Source organism: Neodiprion lecontei, chromosome 2 (assembly GCF_021901455.1).
Source record: "Neodiprion lecontei isolate iyNeoLeco1 chromosome 2, iyNeoLeco1.1, whole genome shotgun sequence".
Classification (NCBI taxonomy): Eukaryota; Metazoa; Arthropoda; class Insecta; order Hymenoptera; family Diprionidae; genus Neodiprion; species Neodiprion lecontei.
Window position 1 is genome coordinate 35,113,053 of NC_060261.1, and position 21,842 is coordinate 35,134,894.

Genomic DNA, 21,842 nt, shown 5'->3' on the forward strand with positions numbered 1-21,842 from the left:
TTTTTTTTTTGCGCAACACAATGAAATCTGGTTAAGTAAATAGCAGGCATGCAGGTGAAGAGAGAAAAAAAAAAAGGAAACAAACAACACGGTCGACGGACGTCGATTAAACGAAGCGACGAAATAAAGCATCGTCCCCGCCGGATTTTCGTGGCTTCGATGAAACGCGGGGCTTCCAACGGTGACCTTTGACCCGCCAAAAACCAGGTTACCTCGCTGATGTAAACCACGCGCAAGCCGTCTTCTCTAATCAGGGAAAATTTGCGTGATACGCGCATAGAGAGAGAAAGAGAGAGAGAGAGAGAGACGGAGCAGATTTACCGAAATAATCATCGAATTGATAGAGAAACGGGATTCGAGGTAAATAAGCTTCAACGCCGCTGCTTTCGTTTCTAAACTTGCAAATTGAGAATATATTATCATTTCATTTCTCTCTTACGGGCAGACAGAGATGCCAAAGAGTCTGGGTGCGTTAATAATTTTATGCGTCATGTATAACTATACGGTATAGGAGCAATTTGTGTATAATGTACTCGAACACGTACCGATGCACGGCTGTGTATTAACGTCTATGGAAAATCAATATATTGGCATTGATTGTTAGGCATGTGTGTACACGCATACTGACAATCGAAGATAGAAATGCCGCCGAGCAGTTTTTCTTGCTTTATTGTAACATTCCCGTGTGTCTGTAGAACAATACTGACCGACGCGATAAGACCCTGGATTTATCTCTCAAGGGGCGGTTGTTTCAACGCCTGCGTGAGGATGATCTATTTCATTCGACAATACACGCAGCTGATTCACGCACGATGTGATGAAGAAAGTTTTATATTTTTATTAGATTAAAGTTCGTTGTTGGTTCGATAGACAAATTTTCATGCAACCGAGTAAATTATTCTTTTAATTAAATTATTCTTTTTTTATTTCTTTTTCACAACTTGCGTCCAGGTTCGCAACTTTATTACAAAATCTAAGTGTAACAAGTATTTTAATTACCTATCACTCGTCGCGAGCTGTTACGCATTTGCAATTGGTAATTGCAGGCGGTAAGGTTTCAAGGCACGAAATAAGGAAGTGACAATTGGCTTCAGCTCTGCAGGCTTTCAGCCTCTAACAATCGGCCTTTCACGCCCAACTGCACGTATCAATTGAGTCGGAAATAATGGTGGAAGGTGAACGCCGGATTATTCAATCGCTGTCACCTAATACCGGCCCAAAGATCACCGAGCCTCGGATTCCAAGGAACATTGTGAGAGGGCAGTTGAGCGTTTGATTTATTGCAAGTCAGGCAAAACGAAACGTATAAAATTCGAAATTAATGCCGTTCAACTATATGTAAAGATTATAATTCCCTCTCACTCTCGCTGTTTGTGTGAGTATAATTGTAATTAAGATTAAGATTAAGATTATCATTAGGATTAAGAATGTTTTATAAAACAAATTTTTTCATGTTTTTCACTATCTAATTTCATATACCATTGAATGTAACTCATCTTTATGCGCAGCCTGCTTGTATTACATTCATTGTAAAATTTTATGTATCTATTTATCCCAAAGTCTGACTAGGGCATAAATAATCAATTCGATTATCTGATTGTCAATTTTTAAAACGTGTCTCTGCTTGCGTTAGTAAACGAATTCTTCGAATTAGATGGGAGTACAAGTGTTGTAATTACCGCGCATCATGCACGCATACTCCGCAATAATTATACCGATGCGTCGGATTATTTACAGTTACGTACAACAACGCCCTTTGTCTCGCATTATGAAGACGGACGGACGGACGGTGAATCGCATGCAATTTATTGCAACAGGTTGCTTTTTTATATCGCGAAAAAACTAATTGCCTCTGAGGATGAGAGAAGAATCGCGCATTGTTCCCTCTCCCTGTTTCGTTGAGAGATATGTATTGCAGTTTACGGAAGAATCGAGCGCGAATTCCCGAGTTACAAATTGAATCCAACGTCGATTCGACACGCAGTTCGCGCCGAAGGAAGTTTCTTACCGATTTCCTGTATGCCTGCCCGCAAATTTTCCCTAGATAACATTTCGAGTCTGCAAATAATTTTCGATTTCTTTCCCTTGCAACATTTGACGTAGACGAGCCGTTGTACTTTGTGAAAAACGTGTTTAAAAATTAAAATTATTATCCATACACCGACGGTGACGAGGCACGCTTTGTCACGTACGTAATATTGGATGAGCCAGATGACGCGGATGTCATCGTCTATATTTAACTGATGGTGAAATCCGGAATTTACGACCGCGATTGAATTGCAGCGTTTTCGGTTATTAGCCAACGATCGCGCAATACTTACCTATAATACATTCGCGTAATTCGCGATCCTCGACGTGCGTAACATCGGCAGAGCCGTGTACGGAAAACTGACCGTAAGGTATAACGACACGCGTACTGTAATTATTGTGACAATTAAGTGCAGCTCAAGCGCAATCGCGTATTATTGAATATTTTGGTGCTCGACTTGTTGCGGTGATATTAAAACTTGACGTTAAACTGTCTCGATTGACATTTCGAGGATCGAGATGAAGGGAAGATTGTAAAGTTCCAAACCTCGGATTGGTGAGAGTGGAAAATAAACGTCTTGTTTTAAGTACGAAGCAAACAGTGTCCGGTATATTTATAAAAGTAAATCGGTCGCGTGAATTCCGGTATAAATAACGGAGAAGGAAAAGCTTGTGTACGTCTCTTCTGAGAAAATATACGTGCGAATATCGGCGACAGTGCCGAGCGAAGAATGGATAGAATTATATTCACGTTTTTAATAACATTTATAACGGTAATCGATTTATCGTGCTCTTGGGACGAGTCCCCTATTTTTATACTCTAATCTGTGGTATTTAGGACTGTTATCGTTACGTAAACGTACAACAATCACTGCAAATGCAGCGAATGTGAGGATTCGTAATTTTTTTATTCTTCGCTCAAACGATGCAATTTTGTTTGTAAGAGGACATGTACTCGAGTTGACTTCCTTTTACGCTCCCGACTGGCTGGTAGCTTTGAAATCACGCGAGGAATTTGTTAATACTTTACGAAACTCGTGTTACCAATAAGACACTCGCTGTTCTTGATCTTTTTTATTCCCTCCGGTATGTTCGATAAATTTACCTTTAATCCGTCTATTATGAAATCAATCTTGGACCGAAACTCTCGTTCTAAGATAAAGTGTATCAATTTTGGTTAAATACTTCTTTCATGATCATAGAGTATCAAAATCTAATTTTAAAAAAGTACTCGTTACTATTGTTATACCCCTATCAAATGTTATAAATATAAACGGATAAAATTGTCAGCACAATATTTTGCGGTTGCGTATATTTTTTGCCGCACGGCGTATATAATTAACTCGTGATTAGAAGCTCCAACTCCGACGTAAGTAATTTGTGTAAGCATTCTAGAATTGTTAACTTTGTAATTCGAAGTAAACAAGTTTTTAGAGCCAATTTTTAATCCATCTAGCGCTCGCGTGATTCGGGGAGAAAAAACACGTGCTAAACGATGAAATCAACACAAATTCTCATGTTTCGATACGACTAATTAAGTGCGAACAGATTTTCACACACGTGGATTGAGCAAGCTTGACTTTGCGTCATCGTCTCGTCGACTGCACGCAACGTCGAAAATTCAGCCGCCGGATGTCGCTGAGCGTTGAGCGTTTCTCGTGGTAAAAGAAAAATTCGACAAAGTCCACAAACATCCTGACACCTTGTTTTATCTTGTATATCTATTCCAGAGTAAAAATATAAGAGAAAAACATTCAACCCTTTCCGAACGAGTTGACCCAAATCAGTCACACAGTGTTCAACTGAATATTTTGGCCCGAATTTTTGGGGCCGCTGCTTACGAATCCGAAGTAAGAGTTTGATAATTTCTAAATCGAACATGGCAGATCGAACACGACGGATATAAAATTGTAAAAACAATGAAAATTCAATGATTCTTCTGGCCGAAACTTGTTATACTTATACGAAGTAAGAAAGATCATTTGAAGTTGTAAACAAATTGTGACGAGGCCAGGGCGTGTAAATTTTTAATTTTCCGTGACGTCGAGCATCCCACTGCGAGTGAAAGGGTTAAAAATCTCAAAGAAGTCAAGGCGTGTACTAAGGATGAGAGACGGGTACCAAAGCGATACACCGCACGAATGCAGGTCGAGCAACGTAACAACGATACACGTATTACCGAGCAGGCGTAGAGCCGACAAACACAACTAGAAACTAACAACAGAGAGAAGTGGGAATAAAATTTCGGCTATTCTCGTGCCGCGGGGGTCGGCGAGTCGGCGTGGTTCGCGACTCGAGCGTTTCAGGGTGTGCGATCCGGCGTTGGTTTCACTTCGTCAGTCGGCTTTCGTCGCCTCGTCCAGCCTCGTCGTCGCGTCGTCGTCAGTGATCCTCATCGTCGGTCGACCGCGGCGCGCTAACGCTGATTTGAAACGCGGACGATCGCACGAACACCGCGCAAGATCCCGAAGCGGCCATCTCGCTCGCCGGAGTGAAACGACCGGAGCTGCGTCTCGACGCTTATAGTCTCGGCGAGTGGGGGATAAGAGAAGCGAAAGGAGCCGACGGAGCCGACGGAGCGGCGAGCAGTGGTCGAGAGATCGACGCCGGGCGGCGGCCGGAGGGAGAGCTTGCGGAGCTTGCTCAGCCTTTGCAGAGCTTCCGGGGAGCTTGCGACGAAGCTGACTTTACTCAGGATCGGGGCGTCCGAGTGCCGAAATGATAAGACGCGCGGGATTACATCGCCGATCGTTTATCGCCGAGACGGAATCGGGCAGCGGACGCAACTCGACTCGAGCCGTTCTTACAGCGACGAGGGCCGACGTACGACAGACGAAACGTCGTGACGGTTAGTCGCTGGCCCGTCGACGACGAGCCCCGGTGAGCAAGGCTGGTGGATAATTCGGAAAGCCAGGAATCCACGACCGAGTGCAAGTGTGAGTGCAAGTGCCTGTGCAACGTGGGAATATTCCTCCTCCGCGTTCCTCTATTTTCACCCATCCGTCTATATGCCTCTCGTCTGTTTATCTCTCCGTCTCGCCGCCCGACACGATTCTTCGGGGCGTAATCATCTTACCCGTGTCCACGACACGTTTGGCCGCGAATCATCGATACCTGTATAATTTTGTCCCGACTTACAACGACAACGAGACGATGATTGTTATCGTCCTCTTCGTCCTCACGGTTGCGAAGTAACCTGCGATTTTAGTCGACGACCGTCCGTCTTCTCTCTCGCCTGCACCTCGCGTGCGTTGTCGTTTTATTTATTTTTTTTTTCTTTATTCTTCTTTCATTTTTCTTCTTCGTTTTTTCCATTTCATTCACGCGCGTCGCGAAGAAATGGAGTCGAGTGGAAACAAAGTAAAATGTGCGTCGCATCGCCAGCAACGAAGTACAACATACTGATTCTTCGTACGGACGCGGAAGTGATCGAGCGGCAATAAAAGCGAGACGGAAGAGAGTTGCCGCCCGGATTATATTATATCGTAAATACGAATACCACGCCTAACACAACCCCCCCCCCCCGGGCTCCTCTGTCCGCTCTCGCGCTCTCTCGCTCTCTCTTTTTTGTCACGGTGACTGCATTCACGCGGTTAGGCGCGAGCCCTTGGCACACGTGAAATCCGGCGAAATCGAGTCGTGTATTTATTTAGAAATAGAAAGAAAAACACCGGAAAGTGATAGTCTCTGATTGCGGACGTGTAACTCACAATCAGGCTGACCGAGTCTGAATCCGTCATTGCGTGTTAATTTCATGATACATGCACGTACCTACGCGTGTCAGAATCGACTAACGAGCGAGCAAAGACCGCGGCTAGCTAGCTGATGTTGTGGCTGGTTATCTGCGGTTCAGATTATAACTGCTCTTGACGCGTACAAAATCCACACACGCACTCACGTTCGACTATAGAGCTACGCTTGTAATCAGAGATGGCGGAATATGTTCTAATATACTCGTCCTTATATCGTCGGTCGCGGCATGCGACGTATGCATCAATGTGTGTACCCACGTACGTAAGTCGTCGACGTTAATTTGTTATTGTTGCGAATCGAGGAGTGGAGAAAACAATTGCGAACATATGTGTAACCAAGGCACCGGCTCGCGTATTATCAATTAAATAACGATTATTGTCTTGAATTTCACGGTGGGTAACGAAATTCACGCGATTTAATGACACGCGGTAACGATCGTTGGTCAAAATAATATTTACACGTAATATGCATTATCGTCGTTGTTACAGCGTCGTTTTGTCATTACTGGGGATTATTATCGCATTTATACGTCGCGAGTTATCGTACACGCGTAACGAACAACGGACCAACGATAGAAGAATATACAACGAGGAAATTCGTTTCATACATGGATTTCACAGCTGGTGATTAATTTTTATACGAAGAATTGCACAGTAAACTGGCTAACGATAAATAGGTACGCAATCTGCAGTGGAACGGTATTTCATGCGTACTGTTGTGACTTATGCTGATGTAAGATACTTGTGAGAGAAAGAAAGAAGCAGAGACCGGAAGAGAGAGAGAGAGAGAGAGAGAGAGAGAGTGGAGGAGGGAGAAACTACACCTACGAATTCCGTTAGTCGAACAATGCGCGAGACTGTAGGGATGGGCGATTCTGTCAGATTAATCGAAAACACCGATGTTTGCTTCTAATTAATCGATGTTCGATTCTTTTTTCTCATCATCAGAAGTTGAAAAACTATAATTGTTGACATTGTGTATGTTGTAAAGAAAAAAAATGAGATAACTTGTAAAATAAACGGAAACTATCTGTTGGAAATGTGTAAAATTTTGTATTTTTTTCACCGATTTGTCGATATTCTTATTTTCAAGATCATCGATCGCACGATTATCGTAGATATCGATTATTTTCCGAACATCGCCCGTCCCTGCGTGGGAGATAGGTGTAGAGAAAGTTTCCCCCTTCGCAGCTCCGCTTCGCGCTCGTCGTCGAAAGAGGACGGATAGTCCGACTCCGAGGTCTGACACGTGACGAGCGTTGGATAGACGCTAGACGCTTTGCTAGGTGACTTTTGGGCATTCGAAAGGCGAGTCAGGCACCCTGGGATGGAGGGGCCGGTGCCGCATTTGGAACAGGCCGCTTCGGCCGCCTGCACCATGGCCACGAATTTTTTGGCACCGGTTAAAACCGAGAGGCAAATTTACGAAAATTCTATGCTCGAAGACGACCCCAACGCCAATTCGGTCGTCCCGACATCATTCGAGGATAGGACCGTCCCAAGGTGGGGGCCCAATCACAAAGGGGCCCAGGAATTGGCCAATCTCTACAGTACAGGCGAGTTGCAAAATTATCCTCAATTCTTTACGTTTTTGTGTGTGTGTGTGTGTGTGTGTTTTTTAAAACAATTTTTCTCCTCTCTTTCACCTACCTTTTTATCCAACTTACGATTGCTTTTTCGTTCGTTTTTTTTTCCTTTTTTTTCACATCAGATCAAATTTAGAAAAATCTACACCATTTTCATTATTTTATTGAATTACTTTGAATCGCGTAGTCGAATCGGCAAAATTTTATATGTGTTTTGAATTGTTTTAAGATTCCAACGAATGTGAAAATAATTCCAGACGATTCTTGATTCGAGAAATAACATTAACGTAACGAAACTTCATCCTTGGGAGTTAGAAACGGGAATAATTTTTTACGAATTCGTTTATTCACAATTTATTGCACTTGTTTAATCGAGGTGAAAAGTTTCGAATTAAATAGTTGTGAAAACACGCGCGGTTAAAACATCGCGAATGATTCGCATTCCGTTGTGTGACGACTCTTATCTATTTAGAAGAATATTTTTAATAACATTGTTTTCTTTGTCGGTTCTCTTTCTTTTTCTGCGTCGAGCCACATCCGTCCGTTACGTATAAATCATTAGATTATCATGTAGCGGATACAACCGCGCTTTTTTTTCATCTTTCAATGTCTGACTTCTTTCTTCCACTCGCTGATAAAACTGTTTCCTGCAAAATTTTCGTTCGTCAATTAACAGTCGGTGGTTGATGATACTTTGCCGTTTGCAAACATGTATACGTTTTGCGATAAATAATAATTCCATAGAGGAAAATTTTTTCTTTCCGTGTTTAACTACTCCTATTTTACCCCAGATAATCAGCATATTATCGATCTTGAAAAACGTAACGCAATCATTTCTTGTTTCGAGTTCTAACATCGCAGTTTTTTTTTCACTCATTTCATATTCATGCTTGAAAAAAAAAAAAAATTTATTCATCTTCTATTCAGTTGCGGTTGAATAGTTTTTATTTATTCTCGTAAAATTGACCAGTGTCTGTTAAAATTATCGAATCAAAGTATATTATTCTCTGGTAATCCGTTATAAAGAAATCATTTGCCTCGGCTGGTTTTGAATTCATTGGATCGAATGACGTTTCACTGGATAGCGTCCAGAATACTGGGGTTTCTTTTTTTTTCTTTCTTTCCTTTTCCCACCCCCGTCGAATACAAAAAACGTAAATTTTGCAACGTTTGGGACACAATCAATGGATTAAATGTCAACCACTTCAACACAAGGATGAAGTTTTTAGTGTTGGATTTTGATCGAAAGTCGTTTCATATCACAAATTTACGAAATCGCAATTCGTAGAATCCGTGCCATTTCTTTCATTCCGAGTCAAATGAAAATGAATTGTATTGTTTTTGTTCAGAATTGTGTACAGAGTCGGGCTGTCAAGTCCTTTTTTGCATTCGAGGTACGTGGACTTCGATATTCGGCAATAAATACGACAAAGCCGAAATCGATTATAAAATTGGGAAAAAGTACTTACAACTACGTGTAACGTTACTAACTTAAACCTCGTACTTGAACCAATGATTTCTCTCTCTAATTCGCGTACGATTGATTGTAGATTCGAAGTGCCTTGCATGATCGAAATGGGTAACTAATACCTTGTGCACTTCGAGGTAGAGACGGGTTTGTGATAATCGCTATGAGTCTGCAGCCTGTAGGCAGAAATGATTTTTAATTGGTATTTCGGATACACGATCGTTAACGAGTAGATCGTTGTCCACAAAAATCGTTAAACCTGTTGAACGACTGACTTTTCGTCTAATACATTATGTAAGAAACCGAGGAAGTAATGATTTAGTATCTGAAGAAAAAGGTAAAAAAATTCTCGTTGATCACGGTCCAGCGGAGCGTCTAGACAGCGAAGGATAGCAAAAAGATAAAAGACGAAGTTGCGTAAACAAATAAAGTGGTAAAACTGCGGTTTGCATAGATTATATAATTTGGAAAAAAAAAAGTCTAATAAAATAGCACACGGTACATTTTTGTCCTCGTCCGCCAGAGATCGATCGTATAATTGTACAATATACAAGGTGTTTCAAAAGCGAATAACCCACGTGTTGGTTATGATTTAGGTGTACGTTTAGTGTAAAAATCAAGCAACAACTCATTAATTACAAGCCTAACTTACGACGTAACGTTTAACAACCGTATTCATTCGTCCCGCGATATTTTCGTTATATGTTGCAGGAAAGAGAACTCAGGAATGCATATGCGTCGGTATCTGCATCACGCTTATGATGGTTAATTTTTTATTCATAATGGTACGATTAAGATTGGAAAATCTAAGCGCTATAGCGATCGCCGCTATTTGCGGTATCGTCACCGCGGATTTCGGCTCGGGACTCGTTCACTGGGCAGCCGACACGTGGGGATCCATCGAGCTACCGATCCTCGGAAAGGTGCGGTGGAACATGAGAATTACAACAACTTGTAACGAACAATCGTTGACGAAGTTGGGGTTGTAGGTACGTTTCTTGATTCATCCGTTATTTTTTTCTTTTTTCTTTATATTTCAGAATTTTTTAAGACCGTTCAGAGAGCATCACATAGATCCTACGAGCATAACGAGGCACGATTTTATTGAGACGAACGGCGATAATTTCATGGTGACGATACCGTTTCTCTGTAAATTAACGTGGGATTTTCTATCGCTACCAGAAACTGAAGTCCAACAAAGGTTTCTCTGGACTTGCTACTGGTTCTTACTCGCCATATTCGTCGCCATGACAAATCAGGTACTGACAATAAATAATAACAATAATAATCGTTATTACGATATGCTTACGTGATTTCAATAATATATCTTATACCTGCAATTGGAAACATTGGAATAAATTGTTCTTACCACTTTTCCCATACCTAGAGTGTATCAATATTCGAAACAAAAAGCGGATAAATTTTGAGTTGAATCGATGGTTTTATTAACGCGTGACATATAAGATTATATATTTTTAGTGATCTTTCTTTCTTTTTCTTTTTCTTTCTTTTTTTTGTCATATGGAATTTGTCAAAAAGCTTTTTTGTTATATTTTTATTATGTAATACGTATAACTTGTCACGCGAGAAAATTTTACCGACGGAGAAGAAGGCGGGGGGTGTTCGCTAAACCTGCATACAAGGCGGGAGTAGTTTACGTGCGCATATGAATGTAAGTTACTGTTGCAAGGCGTGCCAAAGTTTTTACGTCAAAATCAATATAAACGCGTTTATGCTACATAGATAAGAACCGTTTGCTGCCGCGTGCAAAGGGAGATAGAGATAGAGAGGGAGAGAGAGAGAGAGAGAAGCGTTTATTCGACCTGGGACAAAGTCCCCTCGAACGGGAATACGAACAGTACACAGACGAAACAGAGAAAGAATGAATAACTTATAAGCTAAATGGTAAGAAGGCAGCAAAATTAAAATTATCGATGCACGAGGATAGTAGGAGAAAAGAGAAAACATGTAACTATAGTTAAACGAGCAAACAAATGGATAAAAATACAGAAATGTAAAAATAAATAGAAATATAAATAAGCAGAAATGGAGGTGTGAATAAAGTAAACTAAAATGCCAAAATAAAAGAAGAGAAATAAATATATTATGAAAAATATACGTTAAAACGTTAAAGCAAGAAAATTTTAAAGAGAAAGAGAGAGAGAGAGAGAGAGAGACTTCTCTCCGATTATCGTATATATATACGGTCGTGTGTGTAAGTTACACCTGAGAAGCTGAGAGTGATTCGACCGAAACAATGCCATTTCATTCGTTACAGATCCACAAATGGTCGCACACGTATTTCGGGCTGCCCGGATGGGTGGTTTGGCTCCAAGACCACCGTATAATATTGCCGCGAAGGCACCATCGCGTGCACCACGTAGCCCCCCATGAGACATACTTTTGTATAACGACGGGCTGGCTGAACTGGCCCTTGGAGAAATTGTGCTTTTGGGCGATCCTCGAGGCTGTCATTGAAAAATTGACCGGATTCAAGCCGAGAGCCGACGACATGAAATGGGCCCAAAAACGGTCTTGAAATCCGGATATAATAATTTACGATAATATATTTTATGACAAACAACGTATGGATGATAATAATAATGATAATTATAACAATAATAATACAGTTTATCGCGACCGCGTGCAGAACCATCGATCGAGGATATTTTCATGAATGTACACTTGCGTACCTGCGAACAAAACTAGCGGGATAATCTATCGAACTGTGGATTCGAATGATAATTCAATCCGCGGTAGGACGTGGGATTGATAATGGTTCTTTTTTTTTCTCATTCTTTTATCTCCTCTTTGTGATTTATCGAGCCTCGTATATCGCCATGCGTGCACAGCACCCCCGCGATTGTTACCTAACAAATGGCCGATTTTTAAATTTTTATTCAAGTTGTTTCAATGCACTTCATTAATATCGATACCGTACAATATGTGTATATATATATATATATATATGTGTGAAGTTGATATTATACATCGTATATCACATATATATATATATATATATATATATGATGTATAATTGCAAGTTCACATAATTATGAATTAATTTATCATCGCTATTATATGGGGCTATATGGATCGAACTACGTAACGCACGTTTCTATAGATGCATACACGTATGTTATACCTATATACATATGGTATGCGACTGTAGATATACCCAGATGCGGGAGTATAGGTATGTATACTGTTGTGTATAATATACTGTCGTTATAACGATGCTTTACAGTTTTGTAAGAAAAAAAAAAAAAAAACAGAAGAATTTCCACGCTTATTAATAATTTAGGAATATTATCTAAATGAATAAATTTACAAATGTATCTGTATATTATGGGTATGGTAATTTTTAACTAAAATAATACGACTGGCCTTAAAGGAACCCACGCGCTATGAGTAAAACAATATATACGAAGAATATACAATGTAAGAGATAATTGAATTTAAAATCCACAGATTGTCGGTAAAAATTGTAAAAACGAAGATGCCTATTTATGAAAATAATATTATTATAATTATTACTGTTGTTGTCATTCTGTGGATTGAACACGCGAATGAAATTAATATAACTCGAAGCATATGTACCTACTCGTATACTTTCAACATTAATAGAACGAGGAAGAATTTTAATAATTACTGTGTCATTACTTGTTATACGATCGTTAACAATCTAAATCGGCTGTGCTAGCTGAAAGACGCGTTAATGATGATATTACCTATACTATACTAAAAAGAATCGTCCACCAAAGCCTGTATAATATAATATATAATTATTTAATAGACAGCTTTAAGTTTTGTACGTAATATTTGTACACAATATTTCATAAGTATGATATTCGCTAGTGCGGAAACATTTATTACGTTTAAACACAACACGTAGTAATATATTGAAAGTGTATAGAAAAAAAAAAATCCCTGAACCTTCATTGCGGATAATTTGCCGCGCTTTTCCTCAATCGGTTGAAATGAAAGTACAATCAAAACTTTCCACTCTATTGTTTCTATTTTATAATGAATGTTCACTCGCGATGTTTTTCTGCATTGCCCGTGTTGCAAAGGTCAGAAAAATTGAAACAACAAAAATCAAAAACAATGCAATATGTACAATTAGTTTGAATACAGTTTGATACTATAGATTTTTGAAAAACTTTTGCGTGCGTGCTTTTCACTTGCGTGCCATAGATTTTACACACTCACACATAATTTATTATATACGTTTTACTGCGCGATACGCGTTGTGCAAAAAAAAAATAAAAATAAAAATGTAAAAATAACTCGAATAATTTGTTACAATTAAAGAATACAATAACGCTTACCGACGATACAAGTTTCTTCCACGTAAAGTGAAAAAAAAAGGTAACTTGTATTGCTGATGCTTTGTTAATTTATTGTATACATTTTAATATTATTAATAACTTGTGCCCAAGATTCCAATAACAACTAAACTTTTAGCGTAAGAAGAGAACATTCTGTAAGGTTCAGGGACCAAAGATTACAAAAGAACCTATAATATATGCTTATCATTGCGACATGGTTTTCAAAACTAAATGATAGAGAACAAATGTTAATAAGCCTAGATTTGAATATATTGATTATTAAAAGGAAACAGACAGGATCGATCGAAATATTTTTTCGTGTAATAAAACCTACTACCGATAAGCTTTAAACTGAAATATTATTGAAAACTGTGGCTCATTGTCATATAATGCCTTATCTAAAGCGTAGGATCCTATAACCTACAATCATGCGTGGACGGAAAATTTCGTTCGCTATTTTCTATACTAATTTTTGCTAAAAGGAATTGTATGCCTGAACGGAATAAATATACGTTTATAGCTTTGCGCAAAGACATGTGAAACACATACCTGAGAAATGTTACCATCTAAGCATCTGACCTAATCAGATTTTTGTAAAACTATTGCACATGCCCTATAATGATGCATTTACAGTATTCAAATTTTCCGTATAAACTGCTGTTTAGGTATATTCTTGCACTGTGCAACGTGAACTAAAGTAGGTGATAGAAAATGAAGCAACTGATGTTATAGGATTTTCACACCTACTTATGCAAGTGACGAACGATATGAATCGATGTAGGCATATATATGAATAAATAGAATTTTATTCCGAAACCGAGGTAAAGGAAGATATTTATTTCCAGAATTTATATAATGAACGTCCAGCAGCAAGCAGCGTGTGATAAATTCCGCACGGCCTTGAGGCTTTTGAACTTTAGAAATTTCGAGTCCTCAACAATCAATCATAACTGTACATAGGCATACCTGCGTATTATTATAATAAACAACTTGCAGCGTTAGACGTAAGACAGAGTTAATTTTTATTAGAAGCAGTCGTAGAATAACGTTATATCTTGTGATACTGTCAATTTTATACACCTGATTTTTACGATGATACCAAGATTTATATAGATAGATGTAAATGCAACACGCAATAATTACCCTTATATTAATTTGTTCCTGTAGAGAAATTTTGGTATTTCACTCTTACGTTAACATATATATTATATGTATATAAGTGATTTTTAACTTATTGCACCCGGATTAATTGTACGATTTAATTTCTTGTCTTTATTAAAGAAAATAGCAACAGAACCAACAACGAAAAAACGTTAATGAATTTTCTGCCGATAAATAAACTGAAAAATATTGTTGATATAAAACAAAATGTTTACACCTTCCAATGATTTATGCCGCAGTACATAGTTGGGCAGACAATTGTCAAATTTACACGGTATAGTAAGTGCTATAAGTAACCCTGGGGGGAGGGGGGGGGGACGCAGAAAAGTGTTGCCTGTGTTGTCGGTAATGTAACGATCTGCGACATTCTTATCGGTAGATTAATCGATCAAGCCGACACGGCAGAATGCAGACTAACCGACTGTATTTACAGACGTCGGTAACACCCTATTCAATTTTTCTTTACTAAAGTTAACATAAGAAGAATATTTCAAATTCATGTGACTCACTCATACCGCATCCTATCAGCCCAGCCTCCACATCTGTAGTAAATAATTCTTTCCTTCGTAAACGGAAATCTAATTCACAATTTTCACACAAACTTATCACTGCAAATATATACCCGATACCGGAATCACTGACTAGATTTTTTATTCGACGATCTTCGCGATAATTCATATTTATGAGTAATTATATCCTTGACGATCCACTATTGTCGCATCTTAAAATAATGCTGTGTAGCCGACGCGTATGATCACTCTTTTACGCGATAAGAAATTTCACTGACGGAAAATATGCGACAACTTTTCGGCCCGCAAATGTAACGAAATGTTACTTTGACGACTTTGGTACAAGCCGCACTTGTTAGTATCCAATGCGATCAGGTTTTTACGGAACAAACCGGGTACAAACTCGAGGGTTACGTGCATGATTTCGTTTCTTGCCAGAGTTCTCAGGGTTCAAGAGAAAACTGAACTGCAGATTTTGTTAGCTCAACGTCTTCGCGCATTTATTTTAACGATTATAATACCGTACGAATCGTCTGTAGCTAGTTTGCACATTTTTATTCACTTTGAAATAAACAAGTATAAACGACTGTAAAATTGGCGGTAGATTCTTGAGATGGTAGCGCTTCGATCGTTTATGTTGATTGTCTATTGTTTATACTGGAACGCCACCCTGCGCCACCACTGACTCAACAGAGATCACGTGGGTCGGTGATGATGAATTGATTATGAAAATTTTTTTAACTACTTAAAAAAAAAAAATTTCGTCTAAATTTTGTACGAAGGCAGCTGTTCCCTACGTTCGGTGGAATATATTGACTTGCATTCCGAACTACAAACAAAGCCAAAGAACAGTGAACTTCAGGTCGTTAATATGTCATACCGATTCACGATACAAAACTCAATATCTAATTTCTCGACGTGTAAATTAAACATACGAGGTTAATGCTCATTTTACATTGTTGTTTGAATTTATTAGCTTTGCTGTTCAATAAAAATAACTAATGGTCAGAAGCATTGTTCACAAACAGTTCTTCTCACAAGGACAAAATGACAAGTATACGAAAGAAGACTTTACCAGAATTTCTGTCCAATAAACCGTTTCTTCGTAATCACGGTAGCAGATAACTAATAATGAATATTTTCTCTCTTCTGATTTTCTTATTCTCTTTCGACCGCCCTAACCGGTTTCCATTTGCGTTGAGCAAATCGATAATTGTTTGCAAAGAAAACGCGGGAAAACGACACCGATTGTTACGTTCAGCCGCCGTTGAAGTAATTCGCTCACCGTTATAATCATGGCCGTAGTGACGTTATTAGACCGTAGAGACCAATATCGAAGCGCGCGTAATTCAAATATGCCACACAATGATGGATGATCAAAGGCGATATTCGTGATGGAATACATTTCCTCTGCCTATAACGGCTGTTACAATGAATTGTAAGTACTATTAACTGTACAGGTATGTGTAATGTATGTGTAGCGTTCGGATTTTAGCTAAGGTTGATCAAGATACAGGAATTTATTCTGTTGACGTATAAATATAAATCTATCCTTAGCAATTGAATATCTTCAGCACTCTCATGCAGCCCGCAGACCATGCATGCCGTTTAATCTTACTAGGGTCTCGAGTCCCTTTTGATTGTTTTCACTTTTGCAAGCCCCTACATGAATTTATACTTAAAAAAAGAGTCATAAGTAAAGAGGAACAGAAAAATAAAGAAATCTTTTGTTTATTACAGACCGTTGACTGAAGTACAGACCGAGGGTCCCAAGGGTCAGCTCGTCTTGCAGGCAAAGACAGTGGGTATTCTGGCATCTATCCTCAGGTCAGAAATTGCAGACGCACACCCTTCCAAGTGGTTTCATATGTGGGCCAAAAAATCGTGGAAAAGAGAAAAGCAAGGACAGTTAAATTTAGGTAAGACTCGAACGCAGAACGAGCGAGAGGGAGGAGAGCGAGACAGAGAAAAGGTCAAAAGAAGCAGAGTAGGAAGTATAAGAGGGGAGGGCGAGAAAACGAAAAGGCAGTAAGGCGGGCTTCAGCGATGCTCTTACCAATCTCCAAGGTGGGGAAAGAAATTGGAACCCCCACGACCTGCTTCCAGGGGAAGAAAAAGATCACTCTCGTCTCTGACTCCGAATAATTGAGTTCGCTCTGAGTTTCTCTTTACCTTAAGGATAATTCCGTTTCATTACGAAGTTTCATTCGTCGTCATAACACGAGTGGTTTTTTTTTAATCAAAAATATTTGTATCACACACAATCTCGATTTAAATTCCTTTCCCGGGGCTGCCGCCAGTGGAAGCTGACGCAACTTTAAGCAATCGACCAATCAAACGGCACGACCGCATTTTGTCCCGAGCGATGCTGGACGCCAGCATGTATTCCGAGCCCACGGATAGATTTGAAGGTTAGCGATATTTGTGCGGTAGAGAAATTTTGCCGATTGCATCAGTTGGCCCTTGTTTACTAAATAAAATCCTCCCCCCGACCGACTGAATAAAGCAACGAGACAGTTAACAAAGTTGTAGCATTAGAGCAAAACTAGAAAAGAAATAACCCGGAACCCGGGTGGTTCTGAGTTGAGGTTCAACGCCGATTCGACCGATCAGAATGAAGCTGGTCGACAATGTGGTGAGGAGTTTCAAGGTGGCAAAAGTCTTCCGCGAGAATACCGACAAAATAAACAGTATAGATTTCTCGCCGAGCGGTGATACCCTGATATCATGTTCCGAGGACGACCAGATAGTGATATACGATTGCGAGAAGGGGACGCAAGTCCGAACGGTTAATTCAAAGAAATACGGGGTGGACCTGATCCACTTTACCCATGCAAAAAACACCGCGATACACAGCAGCACAAAAATAGATGACACGATACGCTACCTCTCCCTCCATGACAACAAATACATTCGCTACTTCCCCGGTCACACGAAGAAGGTGGTTTCTCTATGCATCAGTCCCATCGAGGACACTTTCCTATCTGGGTCTCTTGACAAAACGCTGCGCCTCTGGGACTTAAAGTCGCCCAACTGTCAGGGACTGATGCAGCTATCGGGTCGCCCGGTCGCCGCCTACGATCCAGAAGGCCTGATATTTGCCGCAGGAGTCAACTCCGAGTGCATAAAGCTCTACGACCTCAGGAGCTTTGACAAGGGACCGTTTGTTACTTTCACATTATCTCAGGAGAGAGAATGCGATTGGACCGGTCTGAAGTTCAGCAGAGACGGAAAGACAATTCTTATATCCACAAATGGCAGCATCATACGGCTAATTGACGCCTTCCACGGAACGCCGCTTCAAACTTTCACCGGACATTTGAACAACAAGGGGATACCAATCGAGGCCAGCTTTAGTCCGGACTCTCAATACGTTTTCAGCGGATCAACTGACGGCAGAGTTCATATCTGGAATGCCGACACAGGGTATAAGGTATGCGTTCTCAACGGTGACCATCCTGCACCTGTACAATGTATCCAATTTAACCCCAAGTACATGATGCTCACATCGGCATGCACCAACATGGCCTTTTGGTTACCAACCGTCGAGGAAACTGAGTGAAGAAGTTCAATTCAAAAACTTTCGTATACGATGTACAAAGTCAGCTGGTAAAAAAGGAGGAAACCTTGGCCAGGATCAAAATTAGACGCAGGCTGTACTTGTTACAAGTACTGAGGAGAAGAAAATTGACGTTTTCATCCAATAATAAAATTGCTGCACTATTAATGAAATCAGGGATATTCCAACATTGAACACTGTTGAATAATATTTTACATGGTCCCTTACAATGAATTTTGCTAGTATTAGATTGTACCTTCAACACCAGTGCTCAGGATTTTTATTTCAGGCTCTTTACACTGAATGGGGTACATGAAAAAGGCGAATACCTTTGTATATTTTGTAACCATCCTAAATTCCAGGACTGTACATTTAGAAAATGATACATTTAATGTGAAAACGTTGAACAAGTAGCAGCAGAAAGTAATAATAACAAGGAAAAGTGTTTTGAAAATAATTAGAACGTATGCATTCGAGTTGAAATTTTTTATGACTACTCTATTCGCATGAAATGATGGGCTTTATAATTTTTCACGCATTTGACAGTCATTGATAATTATCAGATGATCACATTAATTTGATTTGTGCTCAGGTACAGTACTTTGCTAAAAAGTACATAAATCGGAGCCTTGACGTTTGGCTTTGTTGTCCATGATTTTTTTTCCTTATTTTCATTCTATTTGCTTTTTACAAAAACCTCAGGGATACATAAGTTTTCTGTGAGCCAAGACATTCAATTGTTCTGAAGTACGACCTCAGTCTGCACCTTTAATGCAACTTTATCTCCAGAAATCACTACAGGAAAATAATACATTCTGCTCACAAGCCAGCTGCATCTATTATTTTCCATGAAAAATGATATTCAGTATTTATGTATAATTCTCAACATGAAATTGCATTATGAATGTGGAATAACGTGTATATTTATAATCTTGACATTGAACTTACTTATTTATCATTTCATAACTCTATAATGTTTCTGTACGTCAGAAATTTGAAAATATCCTTTGCTGATAGACAAATTAAACCTAAACATTGATATATGCCTATGTACGTATATATATATGTTTGGAAATATTATAACCATCAGTTGAAGATTGCCATGAAAAAGTTTTAGGAGGAATTATTTTCAATCCGTGAGATACTAGCTCTTTACTTATTTGAATTTACACTTCTGGAAGTAAAGCAATCTTTATATAACATAACTGACACGCAAAAAATTGTAAGAATATCAATGATGGTCCCCTTGGTGATATATTTTATAAACTTATTAATACGGAGACATTCAATAATATTTAAATTCCAGAAAATTTATCTGAGTGCGGAATGATTTCTGCAGCGGTATTCTGGGGTTTGCGATTATATTTGTACGTTACGATACCACCGTAGTTTAATACTGTAACTAACGATTTAATAAGATAGTATAAGACCTAAAGATGGCTTCTCCATTTTCTGTGTAAATACCATACACTAATGTTTCCATTAGACTTTCTAATACTATAAATAGTTTTATATAAGAATAACTTTTATTATCTCTGTGGCACGCGTGCTTGTACAATTACGGAGTGTGGGTTTCGTGCGAAAGGAATGTACGAATGTTCTGTAAAATAATATTTTATAACGGCATATGTGTAATTCTAATAAGAATAATTGATAATTGTGTAATAAATATTATGTGTTATTAACATAATGTTTTAAACTCCAACAGATGTCTTGCTAGAGCATTTGAGAATTCTAACGCACGATTATAAACCACGAATTGATTCTCTTTTTGCACTTATTGCTTCATTTTCTGTTTTTTTTTTTAGTTTTCTTCTATAAGTTTACTGGAAAAACACAAAAAGCTATCAGTCACACCTTCTATGTAAAAAAAACACAGTTTTCATTCTCATTTAATAACTTTTGAAATGATTTTATTTTTACTTGCAAATGACAGGTTTTATAACGCCTACTTCGATTTTCTTAAAATTCAAATATACAATTTTTCTGCTGCCACTTAATTATTATATTTTCTATTTATTAACATATTTTTGTTCTTCACTAAAGTCAGTAGCTGCATTAATTTTTCACATCAGATTATGGTTAAAATGTAATTACTCAACTATGGTGAAGAATTGATAATCTCTTAATTTTTGGACTTTAATTCTTGTTATTGATTCACCATGCATTTCAATCTGTCTGAGCTCTTAGATAAAATTTTGTTCTTTTTTTACACGAAAAATAATAATTTTGATTCCGTGGAAAAAACTGTGGCTGTGTTTGTAGATATACAAACCTTTTTATATGTGGGGGGGGGGGTTCTATTACAGAAGAGTAATAATGTTAGTCACGCCAAGTACTTTATAGTACACTCAGACTGACCGAAACATTTTTTTAACATTTATAGAAGGTAAATTATTGGAGTAGGCTAAAACAGAAAAAAAACATTGATATACTTTTATTCTAGTGAATATTGTAAATCAAGTAACTTGCAGGAAGTTTTGTCAATAAAATATAATCTTATTTTGGAAATAACATTCGGTTTTATTAATATACCAACAAATCCATTTCAACGCGATGCCTCATAATAAAGATCAATAAAACTAAGGTGATCATGGGCAGTTACACGTATGCAATGAATTGATTCTCTACTGTCAGTATTAAATAAAATCCAATCAAGTGACAAAATGGAAGATAAGGTCTATTAAGTGCATTACGAATGTCAATTGGTATTCTTTGTATGATAATTGGAACTGTTACTTTAATTTATTCGGGTAATGAAAACATGTACGAAAATTTTATTTGCTAAGGAAGATCGATTCGCAGCGTGGCCTCTTAATTCTCATAGTATTTAAGGCAAAATTAGCGGGACAAACAAAAGTTGAAATTTATTAAAAACGTATGTGTTCTAGGAATGTGCTTTCAATGTTACGAATGTAATTCAAACAGTGACAAATATTGTGAGAATAGACCAAGGCATATTGTTCGATGCTCGCACTCAACAGTTGGCTGTGTTAAGCTTACTTATCAGGGTAAGTGTACAACAAGTTTGAGAATTTTTATACCATTGTATAGTAAGAACTCATAACTTTTACCTTGGCCAACATCAATTCCGGGTTTCAGTTATAATTTTTCATTGACTTTTACAGTGCTCGAATATAGGTTCGTCAATTTGACAAGCAGTGAGATTGGTGTGGCAGAGTGGGACGGAAGTGATACTAATTGGAAAGCCGTTCCGTATGTCAAACAGGTTATAACGAGACGTTGTGGAAATAACTATGCTCGATATAAGACGTCAACAGGATGCAGCCCAATTCCTCTTATATCAGAGAGTGAGGCCAATGAGACAATTTGCTACTGCAGATCTGAACTGTGCAACGGAGTCTTAAGACTTGAAATCATCAACTTTCCTTGTTACATTATACTGATTCTCATGCATTTATTCATGTCTTAAACATAATAACAGCTG

At 38.6% G+C, this 21,842-nt stretch overlaps 2 protein-coding genes across 7 annotated transcripts; both read left to right on the forward strand.

The window, feature by feature from the left end:
- Positions 1–4,373: 4,373 nt before the first annotated feature.
- LOC107217721 (plasmanylethanolamine desaturase) lies at positions 4,374–14,461 on the forward strand. Of its 5 annotated transcripts, none has more exons than XM_046731011.1 (5): positions 4,374–5,513; positions 6,874–7,336; positions 9,546–9,757; positions 9,875–10,093; positions 11,113–14,461. In XM_046731011.1, the coding sequence occupies exons 2-5, from the start codon at positions 7,108–7,110 to the stop codon at positions 11,371–11,373; spliced, it is 921 nt and encodes a 306-aa protein (XP_046586967.1). In that variant the 5' UTR covers positions 4,374–5,513; positions 6,874–7,107; the 3' UTR covers positions 11,374–14,461. The 5 variants fall into 5 exon arrangements, with proteins under 5 accessions (XP_046586967.1, XP_015510848.1, XP_015510847.1 ...); XM_015655362.2 differs by having other exon boundaries at positions 6,972–7,336; XM_015655361.2 differs by having other exon boundaries at positions 4,374–4,964.
- LOC107217705 (WD repeat-containing protein 82) lies at positions 9,957–20,908 on the forward strand. Of its 2 annotated transcripts, none has more exons than XM_046731008.1 (2): positions 9,957–10,093; positions 16,576–20,908. In XM_046731008.1, exon 2 carries the CDS (start codon positions 17,450–17,452, stop codon positions 18,395–18,397), a length of 948 nt encoding a protein of 315 aa, XP_046586964.1. In that variant the 5' UTR covers positions 9,957–10,093; positions 16,576–17,449; the 3' UTR covers positions 18,398–20,908. The 2 variants fall into 2 exon arrangements, with proteins under 2 accessions (XP_046586964.1, XP_046586965.1); XM_046731009.1 differs by lacking the exon at positions 9,957–10,093 and adding an exon at positions 16,258–16,273.
- Positions 20,909–21,842: the final 934 nt, after the last annotated feature.